The sequence below is a fragment of the Desmodus rotundus genome, chromosome 8, assembly GCF_022682495.2.
Source record: "Desmodus rotundus isolate HL8 chromosome 8, HLdesRot8A.1, whole genome shotgun sequence".
NCBI lineage: Eukaryota > Metazoa > Chordata > Mammalia > Chiroptera > Phyllostomidae > Desmodus > Desmodus rotundus.
In genome coordinates, this window is record NC_071394.1 from 72,777,325 (window position 1) to 72,792,040 (window position 14,716).

Here is a 14,716-nt window from a genome sequence, read left to right on the forward strand (position 1 = left end):
AACTGAGAGTGTGAATGTTCTGAGTTTCGAAACGGCTTTCCTTGAAAAACCTGGAAAGTACAACGTCGATGATGGAAATTGTGCTTGAACATTCATCAGAACCACCTTCAATAGTCAATAGTTTATATTTTATTTTGTCACGAATTCCCTGACAATAATATGAATAGCAAATTTAATAAGCTTTGCATGAATAATGCTTGATTTCATCTTTACATTTTATTAGGTAGCTAAAAGGTCATATTCACAGGCTAATTTCATTGAATGCCTGTGCATGCCATTAAAGTATATACATCCTCTAGCCCCTTACTTCAAATGGGCCAATTTCTAATGGATAAAAATTGTATATTTGTTGTCCTATTTGCTGATGATGCCAGCAGGAAAATTGTCTTTACAACTGTTATGTCTGAAAGCGGTGGAAGGGAAGAAAGACTGAAAGCTGAAACGCCGATTAGGTGACCTATACTTAGAAAAGGATTAAAAATTACTTTTTTTCTAGAAGGGTAAAACATACAAAGAGCATGAAAGTTTAAAAATAATTGAGCAAAACTGTTAAACTTGAAGTCTCCAATATCAGCTCTCAGTGCCTATAGATATTGTTCGAGTTGAAAACTAGGCAACAAATTCTTGCTTCAGCAGCTACTGAAATCACTGTCCTACATAAACTGTTAAAAATCATTTTGTTTAGCAGCATGGTGTTTATTTGCCAAGGGTTCTCTGATTTCAAAAAGCTACCTCCTCACACCCAAAGCTGTATCCCATGTCCAAACATCCTTTTGTACAATTTGGTGTCCTTATCTCAGAACCTTAGTTCGATGAGACTAACCAAAAGCAATGTGAAGGAGTACTTAGGATGAAAGCAAAGGAAGGGGGGACTTCTTCACACTGGTTTTTATAATGGCATACTTTTTACAACATATGAAAAAACATTAAGGCACAAAAAAATTTACGATGCAGATTAACATGCAATTGTACTCACGGATCATTGGACTTGGGAATCAAAGTACCTAGTTCTTTAATGCGGTCATTTATGTTAAATCTTCTTCTTCGTTCAACTTCAAAAAAAGAGCACAGAAAGGACTATTAGTAACTGTCACATTCACATTAACACATCTCATTAAAGACATGCATGTATAAACTTCACCACTTAGGACCAAGAAAACCTGAACCTATATTTCCGTTTTTACCATGGTTTTGGTAATGAGGTTAAACTCCTTTTAAAAATGATCTGCCTTTAACTTTTAACAAAGCCCTGAGATACACATTTCTCATCTCATTTAATCCTATAACAACCCTGAAATTGGAGTTACTATCCTCAGTTACAAAAAACAAAACCACCAAGGAAACATTAGGGACTTGACTAGGATACCCAGCAGTAAGTGGGGAAAGGCCAGAACTGCGCCCTGACCTTGCAGACTAGGGTGGCAAACTCTCTGCAGAGGGCCTCCCAGTGAGTACTTCTGGCTCTGCTGGCTAAATGACAACAATTGAGGCTATTAGGTAGGTCCTTACATGACAAGAGAGAAAACAGATTTCTACAAGATCAGATTGGGGTAATATTGTCCAGGTACAATTCTTTGCAAAGAAAGTCTACAAATGAGAAGCACTGGGTGCCAAAATTTGGATTTTATATAATTTTCACATATCCCAACATATTATTATTGTTTTGATTTTTAACTTTAAAATATAAAAAACATTCTTAGCCCATAGGCCACACAAAAAGTCCAGTTTCAGCCCAGCGCTACCCAACAGAAACATAATGCAAGTTACAGATGTAATTTTAAATGTCCTAGTAACCATACTAAGAAAGTAAGAAGAGGTAAAGTTAACTTTAATATTTTATTAAACCCAATATACCCAAAATATTATCATTTTAACATGTAATCAATATAAAAATTCACAAATTCAGTATTTACATTCTCTTCCTTGACTATGTTTTGGAAATCCAGTGTATATTTTACACAGACAGCACATCACAGTCTCACCCGGCCACCTCCCAAGTGCTTGGTGGGCAGACCTGACCAGTGGCTGTGGTCAGGATGACCCACCCCCAAAGTCACACCGGCAGCATCTTTAACTCTATCATACATCCAAACAGCATTCCCATGATATAAACTAGCTGGTTGTTCAACTAAGTTATCACCTTCTTAGGGGAGCGTGAAGTAGCAAAGTATATGCGTTAATAAATGTTTCTAATTTAACTATAGTCTGGCAAATAAATTCCAAATAACTTAAGGTCTAATAAATTGAGTTAAAGATGTTAACATTTTACTTTAAACATACTATAACCTAACACATATTTATTATTAGATTATTCCGTATAACAATACATATTTATATTTGACCTACTTAAATAAAAATATTATTCACCACTTTCACAATTATAAGGGGGAACCCCCCAAACCCCACAATTTATTTATTCTTACATGTTTAAACTTGATTCACCTTCAAAGTACTCTCTATTTGATGCAATACACATATCAAAACTTTTTTCCTCTGTTCAAAATAGTTTTTGAACTCATCAATTTTGATGCCTTTTAGTGCTTCTGCCATTTTTTGTTTCACTTCTTCCACATTGGCAAAACATTTCCCTTTAAGGAATTTTTTCATCCAGGGAAATAAAAACAAATGTTGCTTGGGGTGAGATTGGGTGAACAGGGAGGGTAGGACATGAGGGTCATGCCATTTTTGGTCAAAAACTGCTGAACACTCAGTGCAGCGTGGATAGGTGTGATCATAAATCACCCATCATGAAACGGGCAAATGGGCTGAAAGAGTGTTCAAAAAAAATTCACTGAAGCGCAACACAGCCTCTCACAACAACGCCAGGTGACACACTGATATGGATGGGTTCCTAGAACGCTCGCCTAGCAGGGGAAGCCTGTACTACAAGGGGTCCTCCCTTCCGTGTTTGTTTGGGTCCCTCCTTGTATATGTTGTCTTTTTAAGTTGAGTGATTATTCTATCATTAAATCAGTTATCTATATCTATATAGATATAGATATATATAACTACTGTCTAATCATTAGGCTTTTGTAAAAATAGAAATAACAAGTGATACACAATGGTTCTGAAGGAAATTTTGCACCTCTGATCTTCTAGCCTCTTCTAACTTCTCCTCACAATGTTTTCTTACTTTTTCCAAGCATATAGTAATCATAAAAACAATAATTTAAACAATACTTAAATACACAAAGTGAAATATAAGTCTCCTATGTTCCAGACACAACTACTGTTAAGTACCTTATATATCTGTGGTGATCTGTGGTAATTACTTTTACACTCTAAAAATAATCACACACGTGGCACCCAGGCCACAGTTCTTCAGCTTCTTCAAGATCCACAACCACTTCCTGGTGATCTCATTTCATCTCATGGTTTTGAATACCATTCATGCGCTGATGACTTCCATAGTTGCATTATCTATCCCAGCCATCTTCCCGCAACTCCAGACCTGTATGTCCGACTACTTGATGTTGCCATATGGAGATCTAATAGCAGCCAGACACTCCAAATTGAGCTTCTGCTCTTCTCTGCTCAAACAGCTCCACCCACGGGTTCCCCCACCTCACTGAATATACTCTGCCCTTTCAGGTCCTTATGCCAGAACACCTTGTAATCAATTCTGCACTTTTAATCTCACATACCACATCTAATCCATCATCAAATTCTGTTGGCTCTACCTTCAAAAATATTTCCAGAATCTGTCCACTCCAACCTCCATTGCTTCTAATAGGAGCCACCATCATCTCCTGCTTGGATTACTGCAATCCTATTAACTGGTATCTGTCTTCAACCCAAGCCCATCACTTCCCATCCCCTTTGGACAATCCTTTGCTGAAAACCTTCCAGTTACTTCCCATCTCACCTAGGCAAAAGCCAAGTCCTCAAGGCATCCAACAAGCACCTGGCAGCCTCTCATCGTTCTTACCTCATTTTCTACTCCTCTCCCACTCTGACCATATCTTTTATCATGACTCATCTGTGTTCCCCTCCTCAGAGCATGAACTTCTTGCTATTCCTCAACCACTTTATAGTGGACTTCATACTGCTGTTATCCCTGCCTGAAACACTCTTCCCCAAATATCTGAATGGCTCTGGCCTCCCTCACTCAGGTAGTGACCCAAACTGCCCTATCAGCTTTCCTTAACCACCCAATTTAAAACTCAACCACCACCTCCCATGCCTATCCTGATACTCTATGCCCCTGGCTGCACTTTGTCTGCTCACCCAATATCTGCATAATTCATTCATTGATTCATTTATATAACTTTCTATCAACTAATATATGTTTTTTCTGTATGTATGTTTTTTCTGTATGTATGTATGTTCACTGATGCATTCTAAGCTTCCATATGAACCTGGCACATAGGAGGCCCCCAGTAACTATGTTTTAAATAGTGATACAATTACAGTATAAAAATGCTAAATATGATTCTGCATCTATGTTTTCTCAATAGCATATTGTTGACATCTCTCACTGTCAACATTATCACATTTTATTTTTAATTCAGTACCTTCTCATCCCAATTATTTTTCATTATAAAAGTGATACGAGCTCATAAAAACTTACAAAACATAGAAAAGTGTATAAAGGAAGAAGTAAAAGCCACTTTTTGACACCATGGAGCACCTATATTCCTGAAGTCACTGTCAACAATAAAGATGACTCCAAGATCCTCTCCCACTAACACACACCCATAAACACACATATATACACACATGTGCATGCACATCCCTATACAGTGGGTACTTTTTACATAACGGGACACGATACACATCATTCTGACCTTGTTACTCAGTAATATCTTGTAGACATTGTCTGGGTCAGGTAGACAGATGAACACCATTCTTCTTAAGAGGTACTTGAGCAGCCCGTATTTGGATGCACCATAATTTATTTACAAGTCTTCCACTGATAAATATTTTGACTGTTTCCAAGTTCTCCCTCTTTTTTCAATGGTATAAGAAATACTTTCGCCAGGGCTTTCATGTACATTTTATGCCTATCATAACACTTACCCTATGCTGAAAACACCACCTTAATGTACTGGTTTGCTCCTGTTTTCTGTCTGCCCCTGATTTGACTGTAGGCTCATAAGGGGTGGGAAATCTGTCCGGTTCATGCCTGTCGAAAGTGCCTTACACATAACAGGACTCAATAATCATAGGGAAGAAATGGATGTGCTCTTCTGCACATTTTGGCAAGTACCGTTACAAGAGAAATTCCTAGAAGAGGAAGAGGTCTGCCAAAGGGTAATCTAGTCTTGAGTATTAATTTCTAATGGTTAGATGAGATTTTAGGATTATTTTCTAGCCCTCAGAATTTGAGCTAACCATGTTTGCACTTTACCGGGAACCATAAATGAGAGATTAGGTGTCTAAGTAAAGGTGAATATTGTTTTTAACAAGTTTTGGATAATGCCTAATTATCTTATTTATAAAGAAATTTAAAAGAAATATTTAAGAAGATTACTTGGGAACTAGAGGAGACCTTAGAAATATTACTCCAAATCTTGTGGTTAGGAGATGAGGAAAGCTGCTCAGAAGGGGCCTGGGAACTGAGAAGGGCAGTATCCATTACAAACAAATTGCCCCTGGGACCCAGCAATTCCCAGGTTAGTCTCAGCAACTAACCTGGGAAACTAACTCCCCTGGTCATGAACCCAAGGGTCCTTATGACTTTGATTAAATTTAGCTTTAAATCCTAGCTGTAGAAATCATCTCTCTGTGTGTCTATACCCCCCAGAGACCTAGCCTTTCTTTCCCCCAGGTAGTCAGCAACCCCCCCAGGCAGCAGAAGACAGGAGCCCAGACCTGACTAATGGTCACAGAGTCTGGACCTCTGGCACCATAAAGATAACATCTTGGCCTAAGTTATATTTCAGCTCCTGAGCCCTAAGGTGGAATGACGCCCTGGTTACTTTACCATGAGACTGGAAGGAGCGATGCCAGAACAGACCTCAGAGCTGTCAAAATCCGAAGAAATGATTCATTACCTGTACCTCACCTCTGACCAGTCAGCTCCCAACACAACACTGAACCCCTAACCCACCAGGGAGCTCAGGCTTTCCAGCATTAGCTTCCAATTCTCCTGGGTAGCACCATTCATAATAAAATAGCCAGTCTTCCTCCACTGCAGTTCTCAGTACTTAAGTGTTGGGCTCTGCTCGTGTTGGGTGGACAGACTCTTTTGTGTCTTGTGACAAACACGAATGTTCATGGTGGCTTGTTTACAATAGGGAAAACTGGAAACACCACTTAGCAGTAGAGAGTCACGGTGTGGAACACTTAAGCAACAATTTTTCAAAAGTACATAGACCTAGAGTTAGTATCAACTGTAAAAGGTCCTCAGAATATGCTGTTCAGTAAAAGAGGAAGCAGCAAAAAATATGGGCAATATAATATTGTTTGCATTAAATCACACCAGATAATGCTTTTTATTCTGTGTGTCTTAACTACATACAAAATGGTTGGGAACACAAACAGCAAACTGAAAAAGAAAAGATTATTTCAATGATCAGAGGAGAACTCTGGCCATATTTTATCCTTATTTCTATAAGGGTAAAGTATTTATATGTAACTCATATCCTTAAAAATCAATTTAGGAAAACGAGGATAGGAGGCCATGAGATGAAAAATTGACACACATGCAGACTGTTTCCTGCCTCCAAGCCTAATCCTTCCTGTTTTTACCATCCAGCTTCTTTTGCTTGTTTATAAGACAGAAATCTTAACTTTTGATAGGAACAGCTTAAATATTTGATCAAGAGTAAATTAAACACAGAAAAATAATTTTAAGTGTTAAATGTATTTTTTTTTTAGTCACAGGTAAAGTCAGAAATTTGGAAGGCTGCCTCCCCCATTGATCGACTCCCCACTAGATGTTTCATTTTCTTTCTTTCAAGTCTCACTGGAGAAGGTGAGACTTAATTGTTTTGTTAAGTTCCAGTGTGATCAACACTTATAACTGGGTAGTTGGGGATCAAGTCTCACACTCACACATACACACAAAAACACAGACCAATTCTATAAACAAATGAAATGGTCTTCAGAATAATGAAAAATAAATCAATTTGGTCTGAGATAAAATATGGGAAAAATATATACCTTGGTTTCTCTGAAACAAACTATTTCCTTCCACATAATGTAACTTTAATGACAAATCAATTTCCTTCTAAAATTTCTGGAAAAAATTTTATATATGGGGGAATATCAACTCCAATATCAAATATCACAAACATAAACTTACTCAAGTTGTGATTGTCCTTTTTTTGTCTCTCTTTAGCCAATGCTCTCGCTTCAGACTCTGTGGGAAAAATACACGCTGTGCACGTGAATGAAGTAATTAGAAACTGGAACTATTTGAGGCACACAATAACATGAACTACAAGTATCTTATTTTCTAAATGTCTAAATGCAGGCAAACTTATCTGACTTGACTCTAAGTAATACTAGAGTTTTCAAAATTATGACTTTCTAAAACTTGCATATTTCAATATATACAATATATACCAAAATAAATGCACAAACTTCTAAAAAGTGGTAAAAACCCAGTATCAAGTATGTCTGATACACTGTAATCAGACAGGCACAAACACAAAAAATAAATAAATAACCAGAAAACTAATATTCTATTACCAGAAGTCAAATTTCTTTTCAGGAAATAGACCTCTTAAGTCTTCTTTGATACCTTTGTAACACAGCAACACGAAAACTTATTAGAGTTGGTGAAGCACACATATGTATATATATATATTAGTTAGATGTATTTATTATATATACTTATATATGCATAATTCAGAAGCTGAATTATTTCAATTGGGAAAGTCAATCCAAATCATCACTTTCTACCTTTGTTTTTACATAGAAGCATGACAGGCAGCTTTTATGTGCACATCCTGTACTTCAGTATTTTAATTTTTTTCGTTTCCTTTTTTTTTTATTGTTTGTTTGTTTTAAGTTTACCAGCCCCACTCCATGTTTCTCTGCCTGTCAACCTCAACTCACCAACTGTGGACCAGCTCTGGCCAAGGCCACCTAGTGAACTTCTGTGCCATCTAGCAGGCTGTAACCACATCTTCCCACTGAGGTTGGGCTCTTGGCCCTGGAGATGAGGGTACTCTCCCAAGCTTGGGTACTCTTTTGTATTCATCCCCTTTTAGTAGCTCATTGCCTGTACATGGTTAATGAATCGTTATTTTAAACCTCTCCCTCTCTATTCAGAGATTACTGTATGGTTTCTTCTTCTTCTTTTTTTTTTTTAAAGATTTTTATTTATATACTTTGTTAGAGAGGGGTAGGGAAGGAAAAAGAGACGGAGAGAAACATCAAGTGTGGTTGCTGCTCATGCGCCCCCTACTGGGGACCTTGCCCCGCAACCCAGGCATGTGCCCTGATTGGGAATCAAACTGGTGACCCTTTGGTTCACAGGCTGGCACTCAATCCACTGAGCCACACCAGCCAGGGCTGTATGGTTTCTTCTTCGTGCCTGGACCCTAATACAGGTGACAAAACGGGATTTAATGAAGACAGTCCCTCCAGCCCCTCTTAGGTCAGATCTACTGACTCCTATGCCTGTTCTCTTTTGCTTATATCATGCTGCCGATTGAGCTATCAGTGATCACAACCCAATTCCTATACATTTGCTCCTTTTCTTGGCATTTTACCCTTGTCCTCTTTGGATGAGTCATTTTCTAAGATATAAGTGACCCTAGAGGTATACTGTCCATTATATCTGCTTTTTAAGAAATTTAATGAATTTATACCCCTTTCACCCATTTTCCCCACTTCTCAACCCCCACCCCTCTGTTGTTTTCTTTTGTTTTTGAAGAAACAATTATATACAAATTCAAAACTCCACTTTGCACTCAAGTAGTAAGAATTTTAATCATGTCCCTCTAAGCATATTTTATCATTATTCAATATATATCTCATTCAGCAATAGTTTCTAAAACTTCATGGTCCTTTCATTTCCTGGTAGGGTACCTACCTGTTTGTTGGCTCTTAAAGGTTTTTAACGTATTAATTAATTAGTCGTCTTTTTTGACTCAAATCAGTGATTCTTTTAGAATGTCTGTCTCCTGCCACAATTTTCTGAAGTATTTTTTAAACAAAGACCCCTTGAACAGGACAGGAATTGTTTGCACCAAATCTATTTTATATTCCACATTCTCAGTCTGTTCACCCAAACCTACAGGATGCAAGGACAAACTTTAAAAAAAGGGGAATGAGGTAAGGACCATAAAATTCAGCATGCTAGAATGCCAGTTCTAATACAGTTTCATCACGTTTGAATGGCCAGTGTTTTCCCTAAAGTGTTAAAATGGCAAAACAGGTAATTTCACACTCGCTTCAAGAACAAACAATCTATTGCTCCATTTTATAATTTCCATTTTTACTCTTTACAATAAATCTTTTGCATTTGATACAGCAAAAATAATAGAAGGCATCTGAAGATGTAAGAAACATTATTTCTTTTTTAAGTATATTTTATTGATTATACTATTACAGTTGTCCCAATTTTTTTCTCCCCTTTATCACCTTCCTCCCTGCACTGCCACCCCCAATCTTTCAACATTTCCTCCCCCATTTAGTTCATGTCCATGGGTCGTACATATAAGTTCTTTGGCTTCCATATTTCCTATACTATTCTTAACCTTCCCCTATTTTCTGCCTACCTATTATGCTTCTTGTTCCCTGTACCTTTCCCCCTATTTTTCCCTCTCCTGCCCTGCTGATAACCTTCCATGTGATCACCACTTCTGTGAATCTGTTCCTGTTTTAGTTGTTTGCTTAGTTTGTTTTTGATTTTTTTAGGTTCAATTGATGGTAGTTGTGAGTTTGTTGTCATTTTATTCTTCAAATTTTTGAATATCTTCTTTTTCTTAGATAAGTCCCTTTAACATTACATGTAATAAGGCCTTGGTGATGATGAACTCCTTTAACTTGACCTTATTTGGGAAGCACTTTATCTGCCCTTTCATTCTCAATGAAAGCTTTGCTGGATAGAGTAATCTTGGATGTAGGTTCTTGCCTTTCATGATTTTGAATACTTCTTTCCAGCCCCTTCTTGCCTGCAAGGTTTCATTTGCGAAGTCAGCTGATAGTCTTATGGGAACTCCTTCAAAGGTAACTGCCTCCTTTCCTGTTGCTGCTTTTAAGATTCTCTCCTTCTCTTTAATCTTGGGTAATTTAACTATGATGTGCCTTGCTGTGTTCCTCCTTGGGTCCAATTTCTTTGGGACTCTCTGGGCTTCCTGGACTTCCTAGAAGTCTATTTCCTTTGCCAGATTAGGGAAGTTTTCCTTCATTATTTGTTCAAATAAGTTTTCAGTTTCTTGCTCTTCCTCTTCTCCTTCCAGCATCCTCATGATTTGGATGTTGGAACGTTTAAAGTTGTCCCATAGGTTCCTAAGGCTCTCCTCACTTTTTTTGCATTCTTGTTTCTTCATTCCATTCTGGTTAGATGCTTACTTCTTTGTTTTATCCCAAATCACTAATTTGAGTCCCAGTTTCCTTCTGGTCACTGTTGGTTCCCTGTATATTTTCCTTTATTTCACTTTGTGTAGTCTTCATTTCTTCTTTCATTTTGCAACTGAGCTCTACCAATTCTGTGAGCATCCTGATTATCCTGGTGCCTGCCTTGGCCTCTCCTCCCAGTGTGGATGAATGTTTCTTTAACTCCTTGGTTGTTGTACTTCCATGCAAAGGATTTTTTGGCAGTTCTGGTTGTTCTTTGCTTTTAAATTGGTTGTTCCCCTTCTTTTGGTTGTACGAGGAAGTGAAGTGTTTCTGCCTATGCCTCCATTTTGGCCGGAATTCTCGTAAGAAATATATTCTTACTCTATCCCAAGTGCAGGCTTGAATGTCTGTCATAGGAAAATTCAGACCAGAATTTTCAAACTCAAATGCCTCCAGGGGCTTGGTGAGTAACAACACACCAGACTGAATAGAGACATTTTACAACTGAAAGGGCTGTGTGCTGCCCCCACCTCAAAAATCAACAGTCGTAAGTCACCATGACGGTTGTCACAGAGTAAGGGTGCCATGGAGTAAAGGCAGCCCTAACTCCCAGTGTCTTAAAAATATACTAGAGACCAGGATTTTCGAGTATAAATTCTCCATCTTAAAATATGGCTCAATGTTTTAACCACTGCACAGATTTTAAAGTGTGTCTGTGAGTTGAAAACAGTCTGGAGGTCACTATTTTGATAACATTACTGATCAGAAAATTAACAGAAAATCTGCAGTATGTGGCACATGTGCTGGGTATTTACCTGTGAGTTCCCTTTTTATGTTGGGAAGGTTGGCTGGACAGGAGTTGCTGATGGTCAGGCCTGGGGGTGGCAGTCCTTGATTGCTGTAAAGGTCAATCAAGTTTCCCGACACAGGTAACTGGAAAGAGAAAAACAATAATGAAAATGAGTTGTTGAATAATTTATAAGTTATTCAGCTAAAACCCAGATCCTATACCAGATTTTATTAAAAAGAAATGGTTTGATGTAAAAAGTCATATTTTAAAATCAGAGAACATGAGATGTTTACTTTTTCACTCATTCACAGACATATGGTCCCCCTAGTTAGTTCCCTTTGCAAGAAGAAAAGGATGCAGAATTTCACACCCATAAACAGTTATAGGACCGTTTTGTAGGTTACTCTGAGCATGAGATAATGGGTAACTTGGCGGACTCACTGTTTAGCTTGTTGAATAGCACAGAGCAGGTGTCCAACCGAATGTAGGCTATTACTGTGAAATAGGGTTCTATATGGCCTGCCTTTTACACCCAATTGGTTTTTCGTCAAAGTCAATTCCTTCCCTTTCTTCTACTTTCTCTTATTATCTCTCTCTCTTTTATAAGGAAAAGCAATGAAAAGTGTTTTCTGCCCTGATTGGTGTGACTCAGTGGGTTGGGCATCATTCCACAAAGCAAAAGGTTGCAGGTTTGATTCCCCGTCAGGGCACATGCCTGGGATGCAGGCCAGGTCCCCAGTTAGGAATATGTGAGAGGCAACAGATTGATATTTCTCTCCCTCTCCTTATCCCTTCCTTCCTCTCTCTCTAAAAATAAATAAGTAAATCTTTTTTTAAAACTGTGTTTTCTTATTGGAAAAGGAATGGTTTCCTTACAGCTAAAGAAAAGCTATTTTCCTTGAAACTGAAATCTTTCACAAAGCCACAAGGGGGAGCTCACAGACTTTAATAAAAGAATAAAAATTTACACAAAAAAGGAAGTATTTAGCTTTCTCAAGATAGTTTAAAAGTGGTTTTCTCTAGCTCTGAATTAAATATTTTAAACTAGTGAAATTATTTTTCCCATCATTGACTTCCTTTTGCTGTATATGCATTTATTTCCCTGTAACTAGTTCATGGTAGGAGTTTGGTGGGCCCATTTTGGTAGACACAAAAGGTCCACAACATTTCTTTTCCCATTCCCTCAAATAAGATTCTAAGTATAATATTAACTACAGGAACATAGTTAAGTGACCTCACTGTTCCTGCCACAGAAACTTCCCATTTCCAGCTTAATTCTACTCCTATAACTAATATTACCTGGTAAGACTTATATCACCGACCCTGCCCTTGCTTGATTACACACCCTGAATTGTAAAAATAGATAACATTTAAATGTGATTAAAATGTTTGTAAGATGTACTGAGTAATACTGTACTGCATATTCTACTTTTCGTTCTCTTAAATAGCCACTGACATGCAGATGACACACAAAATAAAGGTAGAATCTAATGTGTTTTTCCTCATTGGTAGCCATCAGCCATCTATTCCCTTCATGGCTACTAAGTACGAACTCAACTCCTAGCTGAAGAGATGGGGGAAGGCTCTACAAGAACAGGAGGGTTCTTTCTGACAGGTTAATGTGACACTGGCTCTGACATGTCTGGGCTGGGGGCAGGGCCCAGATCCATCAGCGGAACTCAGCTCTCTGTTTTCCACTAGTTGTTTGCTCCTTTTTGAAGGCAGGATTAAAATTATTTAAAATGTATATAAAATGCAATACATGTATCCCACTACACTGATGCATATAAACAATGCATTGTGATAATTTAAAATGCCTGGGACCACATTTCAAGGCTCTCTACCCAAGAAACTGATAAACAGCTGTCAACCTTGTGTGTGTTCATTTTTATTCTTATCCAGCCCAACGTGCAGAGTGAAAGATGAACAAACGCCTCAAACACAGCATTGTAAAGAGTCACAGTCAAAATTTAAAAGCTGCTATAAAATTTTATAACCCCCCTAGATTCCAAAAATGTATCCTCTTATATTTTTGAAGTTTCAGATTTTGGGAGAACCATTGGGTATTAATAAATCAAGACAGTGACTTTAAAATTCAATATAATATAACAAGCTACAAAAATTATTCCCATAGTTCTAGAAATATAAATCATATGTTTTTTAAAGGTTTTTTAATGTTTTCTTTTTTTAAGATTTTTTACTTATTTAATTTTAGAGAGGGGGGAAGTGAATGAGAAAGAGAGGGTGAGAAACATCAATGTGTGGTTGCCTCTTGCATGCCCCCTACTAGGGACCTGGCCCGCAACCCAGGCATGTGTTCTGACAGGGAATCGAACTGGCAACCATTTGGTTCACAGGCCGGTGCTCAATCCACTAAGCCACACCAGCCAGGGCTCCTGTTTTCAAATGTAAATTATTAACAAACATGCAATTGTGTAATGATGATTTGTTAGGGAAAAATAATAGGCAAGTGATTTGTATAGCTACCTTTAAAAAATTCTCTGTCATCAATGGATCTACATTAAAGAGACATCTAATTATAAGCTTCTGGAAGGCAGGGACATATGTATTTTCTAACCATAATCTAAAGGAAAGTGATATGTATACAAATAATAAATGCAGAATCACAGAAAGAGAGAGAGATAGAGGGTGAAAGATTCAAAAACTGGGAATAAGACAGAGACAGATACAAGGGGTGGGGCAAAAACAGGAATGCCAGAGTGTCACACAGAGGCAGGAGGGACAAGAGAGGGAAAGACAAATGGACAGACAGGTGAGGAGGTGGCGACAGAGAGCCAGGTTTGGGATAATCCAGTGAGAACTGGACCAGTAGGCTGAGACAGCAAGAACTGACAGTACCCGCCCAGAGGGACCTCAACTCTCTATAGCCAGATGCCTCATCTTACCCACTGAGGTCAGACATCACTACTTGTAGTAGAAGAAGCAGCTTATAACCCTCTATCTGTTCTCTAAGAAATGTCCCACTTCAGCTGCTTTTCCAATATTTGCAATTAGGAATTGGCAGCATAGAGCCCACCATAATATTTTGCTGGGGATAAATGAATTTTGTGGAGGCTACTCCAGGCCAGGCACAGCTAACTGGACAGGCACTTGTGCATATTATCTTACTGACTTTACAGAAAGAAAAGCCATCGTTCTAACTGTCTAAATGGAGGTTTTTGATAGAAGGTTCATGTCCCGTGTTCACAGCAGTATTGGTGGTAGGGGCTGGGGGGGACAGTATCAACCTAATGTTAATTAGAGATTGAAATTTTCAATTAATTTCCAACTGGACCCAAGCAATTCAAAATCCAGTTGCTCACCAGCCAAATATGTGTAGTCAAATTTACAAATTAATAATACAGTAATTTTACAGCCTGGGCATAGGAGTCAGACCAGGGAAAACCTACCCCTGTCACTGACCTGCTGTGTGACATGAACCTCTCTGAGGTGTGGTGTTCCCTT

General features: G+C 38.2%; 1 protein-coding gene across 13 annotated transcripts in view; it reads right to left on the minus strand.

Annotated features, from left to right (window-relative positions):
* Window positions 1-14,716, minus strand: part of MITF (melanocyte inducing transcription factor) — a 237,878-nt gene that overhangs the window by 10,507 nt on the left and 212,655 nt on the right. For 8 of the 13 annotated variants that reach the window (XM_024556641.3, XM_024556644.3, XM_024556640.3 and 5 more), the window contains 3 exons: window positions 11,277-11,394; window positions 7,250-7,324; window positions 977-1,052 (listed from right to left, as the gene is read on the minus strand). In XM_024556641.3, the coding sequence (XP_024412409.1) occupies window positions 977-1,052; window positions 7,250-7,324; window positions 11,277-11,394 (269 nt within the window). Of the gene's footprint in view, window positions 1-976; window positions 1,053-7,249; window positions 7,325-8,816; window positions 10,869-11,276; window positions 11,395-14,716 lie in introns of those variants that run through there. The other 5 variants (XM_024556643.3, XM_024556645.3, XM_024556642.3 and 2 more) reach the window with 2 other exon arrangements.